This window comes from Manis javanica, chromosome 11 (assembly GCF_040802235.1).
Source record: "Manis javanica isolate MJ-LG chromosome 11, MJ_LKY, whole genome shotgun sequence".
Taxonomy (NCBI): Eukaryota; Metazoa; Chordata; class Mammalia; order Pholidota; family Manidae; genus Manis; species Manis javanica.
This window is the reverse complement of record NC_133166.1, coordinates 115,969,708-115,982,532: the sequence shown is the minus strand read 5'-3', so window position 1 is coordinate 115,982,532 and position 12,825 is coordinate 115,969,708. Positions and strand designations below refer to the sequence as shown.

Sequence of the window (12,825 nt, the reverse complement as noted above, 5' to 3'; positions counted from 1 at the left end):
GGCCAGGTCAGGGTGGATGAGCATGAAGAGGGAGATGAAGAATGTGGGGCCGGGTTCTGAGGGAGATCAAGGTCAGACCAAAGTGGGGTCAGACCAAGAAGGCCTAGTTCCCCTTTCCTCACAAGCTTATTCCCTTTTCAAGCCTTGATCTGAAGTTCACCTTCTCACCCCCATATATTTAAAGATTTCATCTCCAGTGGCTGACTCCTACAATTAAGAGCCTTGATCTTAGCCAGAGCCATTTCCAATTTCTCCAGATATGTATAAGAGGTGACACCTATCTAAGGTGTTTTAAGAGTAAATGAAAGCATGTGTAGAGCAGGGCCCAGGGCTTAGCAAGTGCTCATAAGGAGCACCCGCTGTGCACCAGCCGGAGCTGGGCGCTAGTGTCCAAGTCAGCCCTCCCAGTTGATCTGGAAGGCGGGTACTCTTAGCGTTTCTCAGCCGAGGGCTGGAGGCCCCGTAGCTCGCTGGGCTGACCTGGCTCAGGTCGAGCCTTCAGACTGCGCGCCCAGGCTGACCGCCGGGCAGTCGAATCCCCACCCGCTGCGCTTCCCGCGGCAGAAAGCTCCCGGGTCGGCCCCACCCGCTCCGCTGCGGCCCCGCCCCCGGCATTGCCCCGCCCCAGGCGGAGCCGGCGCCCGGAGCGGCAGCGGGAGAGCCGGCAGCGGGACCTCAGCGCGGGAGGCGGCCGCCGGGCGGGAGCCCCAGAGGTACCGGCGGGAGCGGGGGACCGGAGGCATCGCGATCGGACCAGACAGGGGAGAACGTGGCCTGGAGTGGGCCCGGGTGGTGTGTGTGTGGAAGGGGGGGGGGTTCCTGTCCGCTTTCGCCCCCTGCACCCTCCCAACCACCCTCGGGGCTCCAGCTCTAGTCCCGAGTCAGCACATCCAGTCTCCTGCCTCCGGCCGGCGGCCCACTCTCTCGTTTGAGTAGACGGCCTGGCTTTGCCGGTGTGCAGGCAAGTGGATGCCACGGCCCCCAACTCCTTTAAGGCAGCGCTGGCAACCACCCTTGCGGGCTGGCTGTGTGCGGGGCTCCCTCTCTTCTGGGGATCCCCTTCCCCCTGGGTCGCCTCCTCTCCAGCCTTTGCACACCGCCCCCAGTCCTGGGCCAGGCCTGGGAGGAAACATCTGTCGCGCCCCCTGGCAGCAGAACTGGGGTCATGACCTCCAGATGTGCTGGGAAGAGTCCAGCGCCTCCTCCTGGGGCAGCCTGGCCTTCCGGATCTGTGGGGGCGGGGCTGGCCCCCTCCCCGCCAGTGACACAGGCTGGGAGGAATGTATCGGCCTCAATGGACCCTGTGTGAAGCTGCTGGGTGGGGGGCAGAGCCCAAGGACACCCCCTAAGTCAGGGCCAGAGCCGGCACTGGGCCAGAGCAAGAGGCAGCCCATGAGCTGTGCATGCTCGCATAATGAGAGCTCAGCCCACCCGCAGGGGCCTGCACAGAGCTCTCTCTCAGCCCCTTCCCCCACGTCACGTGTCACACACACCACAGCCCAGGCCCAAGAGCTTGGCACACCACACACTTAACACATGGCTGGTCTTACTGGCTTCAGTGTCCCAGCAGTGTTGGGAGGGGACAGAAATGGTTAGCCCCATTTTAGAGATGAGAGAATAGAGGCTCCAGGTCAGTGGCAGAGCCTGTTCTAGGAGAAACCAAGGGAGAAGGCCCTCTGAACTTGGGAGGCCTACCCTTGCTGGGTTCTGGAGCTTTAGCCAAGGGCTGCCCAGAGCCCTTGACCCTACCCGTTCCCAGCCCAGCCACATACAGTGTCACTGGGTGATGCATGAAGACCCACCAGCAGGTCCCTAGTGGAGGGGCCCCACATCCCTAGCCCAGCTGCCACTCCATCCTGGGTTCACCTGGGGGTGGCTCCTTGTCACAGTCTCACAGTTTCATCTGCACCTAGCCTTTGACACATTTCTGCACTTTGCAGGTCCCTGGGGCCTTGGGTGTCTCAGTCTTACATCCTGTGAGAAGTTGAGCCTCAGCCCAACCCCCCACCTGCACCCCTACCTACGCACACAGGGACAGGAGGGGGCAGGTGCAGCACTGTACATCCTGGAGATTGACAGACCCAGGTTCAAATCCTAATTCTACCCTGGATTTGCTTCAGGCAAGAGCATCCCCTTATCTGGACCTCAGTTTGATTGCCACATGGGGTTCAGACCTCCCTGTCAGCACCAGTGAGGCAAGGAAGGCAGAGGTCCCCATGGGTCCCAATTCTAGCAAGGGGGCCCCATCAGCATGACTCCCAGCCCTGCCCCCAGGCATGGCTACAGTAATCTGCTGGAGGTGAGCCTGGGCCTATCCTTCAGGCCAGGGTGACTTGTGTCCTCTGACTGGGCTGGTGTGACCCCAGCACCTTCCTCAGGATGTGGGGCTGAGTGTGGGGCTGGGTCCAGAGTTGGGGCTACTTCCTGTGCTGAAGGAAGTCCTCTTGCTTTTCCTGCTGCCCTGCCAGTGCCCCCTGGGAACCTGTGTCCTTGAGGTATTAAGGCCACAAGGGCCAGGGAATTGAGACCTGGCCTCTGGGTGCTCACCTCCTCAGGGACCCTGGAGGAAGTGGGAGGGGCAGGGAGGAAGGTCTCTGGGGACAGGACGTCCTCCCTTTGTCAAGTGGGCAGAACCCAGACACCAGTGGCCCCATGGGTTTCCCGTCTCAGCTGAGACAAAACATCTATCCAGTTGGTCCAGGCTGTGATAGGGACCCTCACTCTGAGCTCAGGCCAAAGCCAAGGTGTGTGGGTAAGAACTAGAGGACCCTGGCAGTGCCAGGGCTGCCCAGGCTCCAAAGACCCTCAGGGCCAACGCCCCGACAGCCCAGGCCTGGTCCTGCCCAGCGCTATGCTGGAGGAGGGGGCTGGAAACCTCAGCCCCAAGCAGACGAGGAAGTGGCCAGGAAAGCGGAAGCGGCTTTGATGATCTTGGAGGGGGCCGGAAGCCAACCCGTGTGGTGGAGGACCAGGCTGGGGACTGGGTTCCTGTTTTCTCCCCTGGCCCCTCTGAGCAGCCCCCTCCTCCCTTAGGGCAGGAACCAGCCTGCCGGCAGGGCACCAACCACCCAGGCCTGCCAATGAGACCCGGCCCCTGGAGAGCCAGGCCATGTGGGCCAGTGGCGTGGGGAGTCCTCGGCGGGGCATGGCCCCTGCGCCCACTGATGACCTCTTTGCCCGCAAGCTGCGCCAGCCAGCACGGCCCCCGCTGACACCGCACACCTTCGAGCCGAGGCCAGCCCGAGGTCCACTTCTGCGCAGCGGCAGTGATGCAGGCGAGGCCCGGCCCCCAATACCAGCGAGCCCTCGCGCCCGTGCCCACAGCCACGAGGAGGCAAGCCGCCCTGCTGCGGCCCCCACCCGGCTTTTCACTGATCCATTGGCACTGCTGGGGCTGCCGGCCGAGGAGCCGGAGCCCGCTTTCCCACCAGCACCTCAGCCCCACTGGTTTGCCCACTATGACGTGCAGAGCCTGCTCTTTGACTGGTCTCCAAGACCAAGGGGGACAGGGGGCCATGCAGAGTCCAGCTTGGGGACCCCAGCCTCAGCTGAGGACCGGACTGCCAGCTCAGACCTCCTGCTTGAGGCTCCTGGTTTTGTGAGTGAGCTCGGGGGTGAGGGCGAGCTGGGCCTGGGTGGACCAGTGTCCCCACCTGTGCCCCCTGCACTGCCCAATGCGGCTGTGTCCATCCTGGAGGAGCCACAGAACCGAACCTTGGCCTACAGCCTGGAGCATGCCGACCTGGGTGCAGGCTACTATCGCAAATACTTCTACAGTAAAGGTGAGGGAAGGCTGCTGGGGAGGGGCAAGACCACCCTGTTGCTGTAGTGCACACAGCAGGGCTCATGAGCTGTCCTTTCCTTGTCAAGTCTTGGGCTGTATGAAGGGTTGAGCTCTGTCCCCAGGGCCAAACCTGCCCCTGCTGGACCCTGCTTTAGCCACATCCCAGAGGCCAGCCCCAGCCTCTGCCCACAGCCACGCACACCCTGACAACATCTGGTTCATCCTCATATGTTGGAGAGCCAGGCTGGAGAGAGATTCCCTATCTACATTTCTGTGAGATGAAAACTGACGCCTGAGAACCCCTGCACCCGGGAACCCTGTCCTGGTCAGAGCCCCGAGGGGAGGGCCCCAGACATCCCGGAGGGAAACATGGGCATGGTGGGCGGGGCTGTGGCAGGATCCGGCCTTGGGAGCAGGCAGGCATTGGTCCCCCGGGTCTGGCGAGGTGTGATGTGGGCGGGGCTGAAGAGGGGCGGGGCAAGAGTGTAGGGGGTCCTGATTTGGCTTGGTAGAATGCGGGCGCCCCTACAGAACACCAGAACTTCTTTGGACTGGACGACATGCTGGGCCCAGTGGCCGTGAGCCTGCGGCGGGAAGAGAAGGAGAGCAGCGGAGGGGGCACTCTGCACAGCTACCGCATCATTGTGCGGACCACGCAGGTGCGCCTGGGTCATGGCGTCAGAGGATTGCCTCCTCCACAGCCTGAATGGATCCTGAATGCCCCTACATCTCTTCCTCAGCTCCGGACCCTCCGCGGCACCATCTCGGAGGATGCGCTGCCGCCGGGGACCCCGCGGGGCCTGTCCCCGAGGAAGCTTCTGGAGCATGTGGCGCCGCGGCTAAGCCCAACCTGTCTGCGCCTGGGCTCAGCTTCACCAAAGGTGCCGCGCACGCTGCTCACGCTGGATGAACAAGTGGTGAGTGGCCTAGGCGTCCCCCAGCCCTACAGGTAGACCCGGTCTGACCCAGCCTGGCCAGCCCACCTCCCAGTCACCTGGCTCTGACCCTGATCCTGAATTGGCCCAGGACAGCTGGCCTTTCAGCAAGAGCACGTCAGAAGTCATCTGGGGCCTTGCCTCTCAAAGTAAGGTCTGTAGACCAGCAGCATCTACATCATCTGGGAACTTCTTAGAAATGCAGATTCCTGGGCCTCGTTCCAGACCTACTGACCTACTGAGTCAAAGCCTGCTAATGTGCTGAAGTCCCGAGGTGACTCCTAAGTACATTTCAGTTGAGAAGCCCTGGTCTGACACCTCCCCGCAACTCCCGCTTCCTGCAAGTCCCTCTCGTTCTCTTGTCAATTTGCTCAGCAAGGCCCAAGGCGCTCACTCCTTCCTGGAGCTGTGCATTCCACTGTGGGACCGCTCAAGCCCACAGTCGAAGTCCTTCCCTACCCTGTGCTGAAAGGTGCCAGCTGGCCCTGATTCTTTTCCTGTCATTCAGTCTGTTGATCATTCAACAGACACTTTGCACACCTTCTTGGTGCCAGGTCCCAGACTGGATGCCGGGGACATGTCCAGACCAGCTCAGGGCCAGGTGGGGGAGAGAGACCCACAGAGAATCGTGGGTAATTGTGGGGCAGGATAACAGTGAAGGGGATTGTTAAGGGCTTCTTGGGGAAACAAGGTAATGCTGACAGCCCTTCCTTGGGAAGGGGTTTAGCATCATGGAGGAAATGCACGGGTTTGAGCGAGGAAGAAGAGGGGTTTTCTGGGCAGAAGAAACTACCTGAGCAATGGCTCAGTGACTGAAGCGGGTCACACTGGGATCCTGTAGGCCTTCAGTGTGACTGGAGTAGGGCTTGGGAGGAAGAAATAGGAAAGGCTTGCATTTGATCTTGAGGGCATTTGGGAGCTATGGAAGATCTGAGAGGTGGAGCAGCCATCTGGCCTGCAATGTGGGGGCTAGGCTGGAGGGACAGGGAGGCCGGACTGAAGGCTGTTGCAGTCATCCAGGCCAGACCTTATGGTAGTGATGGCAGAGGTGATGAGGAGGTGGCAATCTAGGGTTGATGGGCAGGATGGGAGAATCACAATGAGGAGGTGAGGTGCAGAGGACGTCCTGGCAGCTGGAGAAATGGGTCTGGAGCTCTGGAAAAGGTTCAGGGCTAGAGGCAGATGCAGGGGTGTCATGTCATGCAGTTGGCTACTGCAGTCACTGAAGGCAAGGAGAGTGGGTGGAGAAGCAGCCCAGGCACAAGAGTGTGGGGTCCCTGGGGTTTCAGGCAAAGGGAAGTCCCAAGTGCCATTCCAGGCGAGAGGGTGCCAGGGTGAGGCCATGCCCGGGGCCTGTAAGAGGGAGCTAGGGTTTAGATGGATGCAGAGCTTCAGGGGTTTGGAGGCAAAATTAAAGTTGGGACCGGGGACATTGACAGCTGAGTATGGAGAAAGGAAGCCAGAGCAGGAGGGGCCTGGGGCTTGTTTGCATGGGTCCAGGGCCCCTTAGGCTGAGCAGTTACCCCAAATGGAAAGAAGCCAAAGGAGCTAGGAGCAGAGAGTAAGTGGAGGTGGTGTGGGGCTCAAAGCCTCTGGAGGCTGGGCTGGGAGTGCCTGGGATTCTGAGGAGGGGAGAGGACAGGCCAGCCTTGAAATAAAATGACAATGTGAACATATTGGGCTCGAGAGCGCAATGAGCAGGGTCCTTTCCTCTAGTCACGTCCCTTGTGGTCACTTGAGAACCATTCCCCTCCTGGTCCCTTCCCACCTGTGACCTCCTCTACTCTCCTGAGCACTGGGAGGACAGACTGAATCCACTGGATAGGTGAAGACACACAGGTAGCTTAGAGAGGCAGTGCTCAGGGCCGCACATCAAAGCAGCCCAGCCCCAGGCCAGTGTCCCATCCATTCCCCAAGGCCCAGAGGGGCTGGGGGCACTGAGGCCTGTGCCTTCTGCCTGTGCCCTCCCCAAGCTGAGCTTCCAGCGCAAGGTGGGCATCCTGTACTGCCGGGCGGACCAGGGCTCGGAGGAGGAGATGTACAACAACCAGGAGGCAGGACCAGCCTTCATGCAGTTCCTCACCCTGCTGGGCGATGTGGTGCGGCTCAAAGGCTTCGAGAGTTACCGGGCCCAGCTGGACACCAAAAGTAAGGCTCAGGGGCTGGAGGGTGGGGCATACCTGTGCTGCGTGGCAGGCTGCCCTGGGGAGAGCAAGCTGCCTTATCACTTCTCTGTCCCGTACTGTCCTATGGTCGGGGCCAGGGCTGGAGAGTTCTCTGGGTAGAGTGGGGACATCAGTGAGGAGCTGACAAGGCCAAGCCAAGGGCTGGGAGGAGCGGATAGGACTGTCCTCCAACGGTCTTCGTGCTCTACAGCCCGAGTTGGGGCTGGGGTTTGGGGGCATCACCCCACCATCAAACACACATATTCTACCAGCCCAGCCTCCAAGTTGGAAGGGCCCCACCTGGGAGGTGTTTTTATCGAGCACCTCGTGCCTGCCTTCTACTCTCTCCGCTACTCTACGTATGCGGGTGCCTGGGCCAACATCTGCCCCCCACCCTGCCCCACCCTGCCCTTGGCTGGAGGCTGAGCCTCTCTGGGGAGGGCAAGGGGAGAAGCCAAGACTGAGGTCCTTAGACCTTGAGGCCTGGACATTGGTGGATGCATGAAGGGTTAACTAGCATCCAGACTGCATGCAGAGACAGCAGGTTCAAGCCACTGAGATTCCTCTTGCTTTCCCTGTGTACCCAACTTCCTGACCACAGCGGATTCGACGGGGACACACTCTCTCTACACCACATACCAAGACCATGAGATCATGTTCCATGTGTCCACGATGCTACCTTACACCCCCAACAACCAGCAGCAGGTGTGAGGGGGCTAGGATGTGGGCGGGGGTTAGCCAGGGGCTTCTGAGGAGCCATGGGGGGGTACAATGTGGGTGGCAATATTTGAGCCTTGGCCTGGGCTTTGTCTGTCCCCCCTCCCTCCAACTCTCCTTGAAGTTGTCCCTCTTCAAACACCCCAGGGGCAGGTGGGGGAGGAGCCGCTGGTGCGCAGGCACTATCCTGCGGCTATGAGGGGGGACCTGGGGAGACAGCAGGCCCTGCTCACACCCCCCTTCTAACGCCCAGCTTCTGCGAAAGCGCCACATCGGCAACGACATTGTGACCATAGTGTTCCAGGAACCCGGCAGTAAGCCCTTCTGCCCCACCACCATCCGCTCACACTTCCAGCATGTGTTCCTAGTGGTGCGGGCGCACGCCCCGTGCACTTCTCACACCTCCTACAGGTGGGCACCAGTGTCGTCCCAGTTATGCCACAGCCACAGACCCTCCCTAGTTGCACCTGACTGTCGCGCCTCCTCCTCGCAGGGTGGCAGTGAGTCGCACCCAGGACACACCCGCCTTTGGGCCTGTTCTGCCCTCTGGCGGAGGTCCCTTCACCGCCAACGCTGATTTCCGGGCCTTCTTGCTGGCCAAGGCGCTCAATGGCGAGCAGGCAGCAGGCCACGCACGTCAGTTCCACGCCATGGCCACGCGCACACGCCAGCAGTACCTGCAGGATCTGGCCACCAACGAGGTGACCACTACGTCGCTGGACTCGGTTTCGCGCTTTGGCCTGCCCTCTCTGGGCGGGAGGCGGCGGGCGCCCCCTCGGGGCCCGGGCGCCGAGCTGCAGGCGGCGGGTGCGCTGGTGTGGGGTGTGCGCGCCGCGCCCGGAGCGCGGGGCGCGGCTGCGGCCGAGACAGGCGGCCCGGACCGCGCCGAGGTGCCCTGCCTACTGGGCATCTCGGCCGAAGCGCTGGTGCTGGTGGCTCCGCGCGACGGCCGCGTAGTCTTCAACAGTGCTTGTCGCGACGTGCTGGCTTGGACCTTCTCCGAGCAGCAGCTCGACCTGTACCACGGCCGCGGGGAGGCTATCACGCTGCGGCTCGACGGGCCCCCCGGCCAGGCGGTCGGCGAGGTGGTGGCGCGTTTGCAGGTGAGGCCTGGGGGGAGGGGGGTGGAGCCTGCCTTGGAACCCCTCGCGCCCGCCGCGGCTTCTCTGGAGGGAAAAGTCAGGGGGCGGGCACCCCCAGCCTGGCAGCTGGGGAAGCCTGAACGGGGGACCCTCGGGCGAGTGACTTCTGGTATCTGAGACGCGGGCTCTCATCTGCCAGGTGGATTAGTCATGCCCGCCTCAGGGGGTGTGGAAAGGTCTGGGTGGCCCGGGGCCCCTCCTCCGGGCAGTCCAGCTCACGCCCTGCCGCACCCCAGCTGGTGAGCCGCGGCTGCGAGACCCGTGAGCTGGCGCTGCCTCGCGACGGCCAAGGCCGCCTGGGTTTCGAGGTGGACGCCGAGGGCTTCATCACACACGTGGAGCGCTTCACGTTCGCAGAGACTGCGGGGTTGCGGCCCGGGGCGCGTCTGCTGCGCGTGTGCGGCCAGGCGCTGCCCAGCCTTGGCCCAGAGGCCACTGCCCAGCTGCTGCGCTCTGCGCCCAAGGTCTGCGTCACGGTCCTGCCCCCAGACGAGAGCGGCCGACCCCGCAGGTCAGGGCGCCAGGGGGTGGGAGGATGGGCAGCTGGCCACCCTCAGTGTTTCCATTAACACTCCATTAACATTCTCTAAGGAATACCGTGTGGAGGCCTTAACTTCTTGAGAATCCCACGTCTCAATCTCTGACCCACACTGTCCAGAATGAAGCCAACTAAGCACACTGTCCTCCTTGCTCAAAAAATCAAATAGCAGCCCCCAATATCTTTTTAAAGTGTTATTACCCCCATGCACAAATACACAACATTATTGCGCTAAGCCAAGGATATGCAGACCTTTTTCTGTAAAGGGCCAGATAGTAAATATTTTATGTTTCCTGGCCCACCTGGCCTTGCTGCTGCTACCAACTCGGCTGTAGCACCGGAGCATCTATAGCTGACATGTGAAAGAATGGCAGTGTTCCACTAATGCTTTATTTGTGGACACTGAAATTTGAATTTTATGTAGTTTTCACATATCATGAAATATTATTTTGATTTCTTTCAACTATTTAAAAAGGTAAAAAACCATTTTTTGGCTTTCAGGAGTACAAAAAAACAGACACATCTGCAAAAAAAAAAAAGGGAAAAAAGCACAGGTTGGATTTGATCCCCAGGCTGGGAGAAAGGGGGCAGTGTCAGGCAGGAACAGCATTCAAAATAGTGTTTAAATTTTTATGCTAAGTGATTTACCTGTGTGGTTATTTAAAATCCTAACAGCAAGCTATGGGATCAGTACTGTAATCCCCACTTCACAGATGGAGAAATTGATGTTAAGAGTATTTGCCCAGATAATACAGAGGAAGCAGTGGGATTTGAACCTAAGTCTGGATGAACTGGCTAGTAATCAGGCAAACATTTTTCATTGTGTTAGGGAGTTTGGAGAGTTCTGCAAGTGAGCCTCAGCCAGAGCTGGGAGCAGTGCTGATGAGGCAGGATGCTGGGGGAACCTGTTCCTGCCTGACGCTGCCCCTTCGTCCCCAGCAGGAGCTTTTCGGAGCTGTACGCGCTGTCCCTGCAGGAGCCCGGCCGGCGTGGGGCCCCGGAGCCAGTGCAGGATGAGGCCCCAGGAGTGACCCTGCTGCCTGCCACGAAGCAGCTGTTGCATGTGTGCCTGCACAACAGTGGCAGTCCTGCGGGGCCTGGGGATCTGGCTGAGGAGAGGACTGAGTTCCTGCACAGCCAGAATTCACCATCACCCCGCAGGTGCTCCCTCTTGGCCTTCCCTCTGTAACCTGCAGAGGCACAGGCAGGCCTCTGTGAAAGCAGGGAACACAGCATACACCTTCTTGTGCTGAACTGTCCCTGTTCTCACCAGTTCCCTATCAGATGAGGCCCCAGTTCTGCCCAACACCACCCCTGACCTCCTCCTGGCCACCACGGCCAAGCCATCAACACCTAGTGCTGGCGGGGAGACACCCCCCACCCAGGTGAGCAGAAACAAAGCTCCAGAGCCCAGTGAGCGAGCTGGGCACATGGTGCTGGTGGGTGTCACTGCATCCATACCCATTTCTGCTCCTCAGGACGGCCTAGGAAGCCCCAGTGACTGTGAGGACAGGGGTGACTCAGCCCCAGAGCTGAGGGCCTCCTTCCTGCCAAGAACCTTGTCTCTGCGGAACTCCATCAGCAAAAGTGAGTATGGAGTGAGTGGGCATAGGAGGGGGGCGCTGGCCTGGGCTGCCCTGGCTGAACCCACCTCCCTGTGCCCACAGTCATGTCAGAGGCAGGCAGTGAGACCCTGGAAGACGAGTGGCAGTCCATCTCGGAGATTGCCTCCACTTGCAACACCATCTTGGAGTCGCTGTCCCGGGAGGGTGAGGCCACCAGAGCACTGCGGGGTTGAGCCAGGCTGGGGCTCTTTCTCCCTTTACCTACTTGCCCAAATGGTCCTTCTGCCCCCACAGGACAGCCCATCCCAGAGAGTGGAGATGCCAAGGGAACTCCAAAGTCTGATGCTGAGTAAGTCTCCCCACCCAGAAATAGTCCTTTCTCCATCCTATGTGATCCCGTTTGCATCCATCCATTGGAGTTAAGCACTGTCCCGTTCACATACACATAAGTCTGAGAAGACGAGAGTTAGGCCCCTCCCATTCAAGTGGGTCTGGGAGCCAGCCTGTGGTGCTGCCCTCTACCCTGGTCCTGCTGAGTCCTGACCTCCATGTCCTCAGGCCAGAACCAGGGAGCCTGTCAGAGAAGGTCTCTCACCTGGAGTCCATGCTCAGGAAGCTGCAGGATGACCTGCAGAAGGTGATGGGATGGGCTGGGGTAGGTGGGGAATTACAGGGCTGCCTGGGAAAGGGGGTTGGCTGCTCTGACAACTGCCTCTCCCTGCGTCCCAGGAGAAAGCCGATAGGGCAGCCCTGGAGGAGGAGGTGCGAAATCTACGGCACAACAACCGGCGGCTGCAGGCTGAATCAGAGAGTGCAGCCACCCGCCTGCTTCTGGCCTCCAAGCAGCTGGGCTCACCCACCACTGACCTGGCCTGAACTGTCTGGTCCAGCCTCAGCCTGGCTATGGACCTGCTCAGGTCCTTCAGGACACTTGGGTCACACCGGGCCCCAGGCCCTCCTCAGGAACTCTCCCTGTGCAGAGGCGCATCCTAGCACTGCCCCCACTCCCCAGCCCATTATTTGGTGGTGAAGTTGCCCTTACCCCATCCCTGTTTGTAAATATTCTGTAGAGAAAAGGGGAACTTCAGGGAGTAAAGAAGCGACTGTTATTTGTGTCTGCGGGGGTGTTCATTCTTGGCAGGGGATGGGGTTTTGCCCCTAGAGGCCCAGGGCAAATTCCCAGGACCACTTTGGAGGGCAGGCCCTGGGGGACATTGGCTCAGGATTGGGCTGACATTCACTGAGGGGGTTCTCTGAAGCTAGGCTACTCCTTGGCTTCTTTTCCACAACATTTATTTGGTCTGATGAGAAGCAGGTGGCCACACCCCACATCTAGTTCTGCTTAGTCGTCTGAGCCAGGCCCAGCCAGGCCCCTGGCCTGGAACCAAATCTGAGGGGCTGAGATCAGGGGCAGAGGCAGAGAGTAGATCTGCAGAGCTGGGGACCGACCAAGCTTAGGGTTGAGAGCTGACCATGTCCGCTCATAAAGGCCTTCTCACCTGGCAAGGCCCTTCACCAAATGCAGGCCTCACCTCTCATGTAGTAGTTGAGCCCCCAAGCCTGGCACTCCCTCGACCCGTCACAATGAGATGTTTGGTGGGCTCGCGCAAGACACAGGTCTGGGCTGGAGACAAGCCTTTGGATTGATTAGTCGTGAGCATGATGAGGTCACCAAGGGAGTGTGGGAAGGGCCATGAAAACGCTATTCCGGTGATCTCGGGAGGTCACGGCAGGGCACTGAAAAAGCCAAAAAAGAAGAGGCGTGGCCCGAGCTGGAGAACTTGGGGTCACTTGTTCCACCCTGGGGCTCCGTCACGGGCATCCTCCGGTTAGAACCCCTCACCCTCCCACGTCCCTCCTCTGGCTCGCCCTGGCCCCGCCCACAGTGCCTCGGCTCCACCCAGGCCCGCCTCCCCGGGCGCTCCACGCCACGTTCCTCTGGGTCCTGGCCTGCTTGGCACGCTCGGGTTCCGCCCCTC

General features: G+C 60.3%; 1 protein-coding gene across 3 annotated transcripts; it reads left to right on the top strand.

Annotated features, from left to right (window-relative positions):
* The first annotated feature begins 592 nt into the window (after positions 1–592).
* SIPA1 (signal-induced proliferation-associated 1) lies at positions 593–11,955 on the top strand. 3 transcript variants are annotated; one of them, XM_036995847.2, is made up of 17 exons: positions 593–713; positions 1,941–2,120; positions 3,034–3,782; positions 4,316–4,443; positions 4,525–4,701; positions 6,693–6,867; positions 7,486–7,589; positions 7,855–8,012; positions 8,095–8,704; positions 8,980–9,254; positions 10,224–10,442; positions 10,555–10,666; positions 10,760–10,868; positions 10,949–11,050; positions 11,141–11,195; positions 11,405–11,483; positions 11,576–11,955. In XM_036995847.2, exons 3-17 carry the CDS (start codon positions 3,110–3,112, stop codon positions 11,720–11,722), a joined length of 3,123 nt encoding a protein of 1,040 aa, XP_036851742.2. In that variant the 5' UTR covers positions 593–713; positions 1,941–2,120; positions 3,034–3,109; the 3' UTR covers positions 11,723–11,955. The 3 variants fall into 3 exon arrangements, with proteins under 3 accessions (XP_036851742.2, XP_036851740.2, XP_036851741.2); XM_036995845.2 differs by having other exon boundaries at positions 10,221–10,442; XM_036995846.2 differs by lacking the exon at positions 593–713 and adding an exon at positions 774–792 and having other exon boundaries at positions 10,221–10,442.
* The last annotated feature ends 870 nt before the right edge of the window (positions 11,956–12,825 follow it).

What these genes read in the sequence shown, in the direction of transcription:
- SIPA1 (XM_036995845.2), top strand. Translation starts at nt 3,110, where the DNA reads ATGTGGGCCAGTGGCGTGGGGAGTCCTCGGCGGGGCATGGCCCCTGCG. An exon ending in GGGAGACACCCCCCACCCAG is followed by an intron (nt 10,667 to 10,759) that starts GTGAGCAGAAAC and finishes TCTGCTCCTCAG; the next exon opens with GACGGCCTAGGAAGCCCCAG. An exon ending in GCGGAACTCCATCAGCAAAA is followed by an intron (nt 10,869 to 10,948) that starts GTGAGTATGGAG and finishes CTGTGCCCACAG; the next exon opens with TCATGTCAGAGGCAGGCAGT.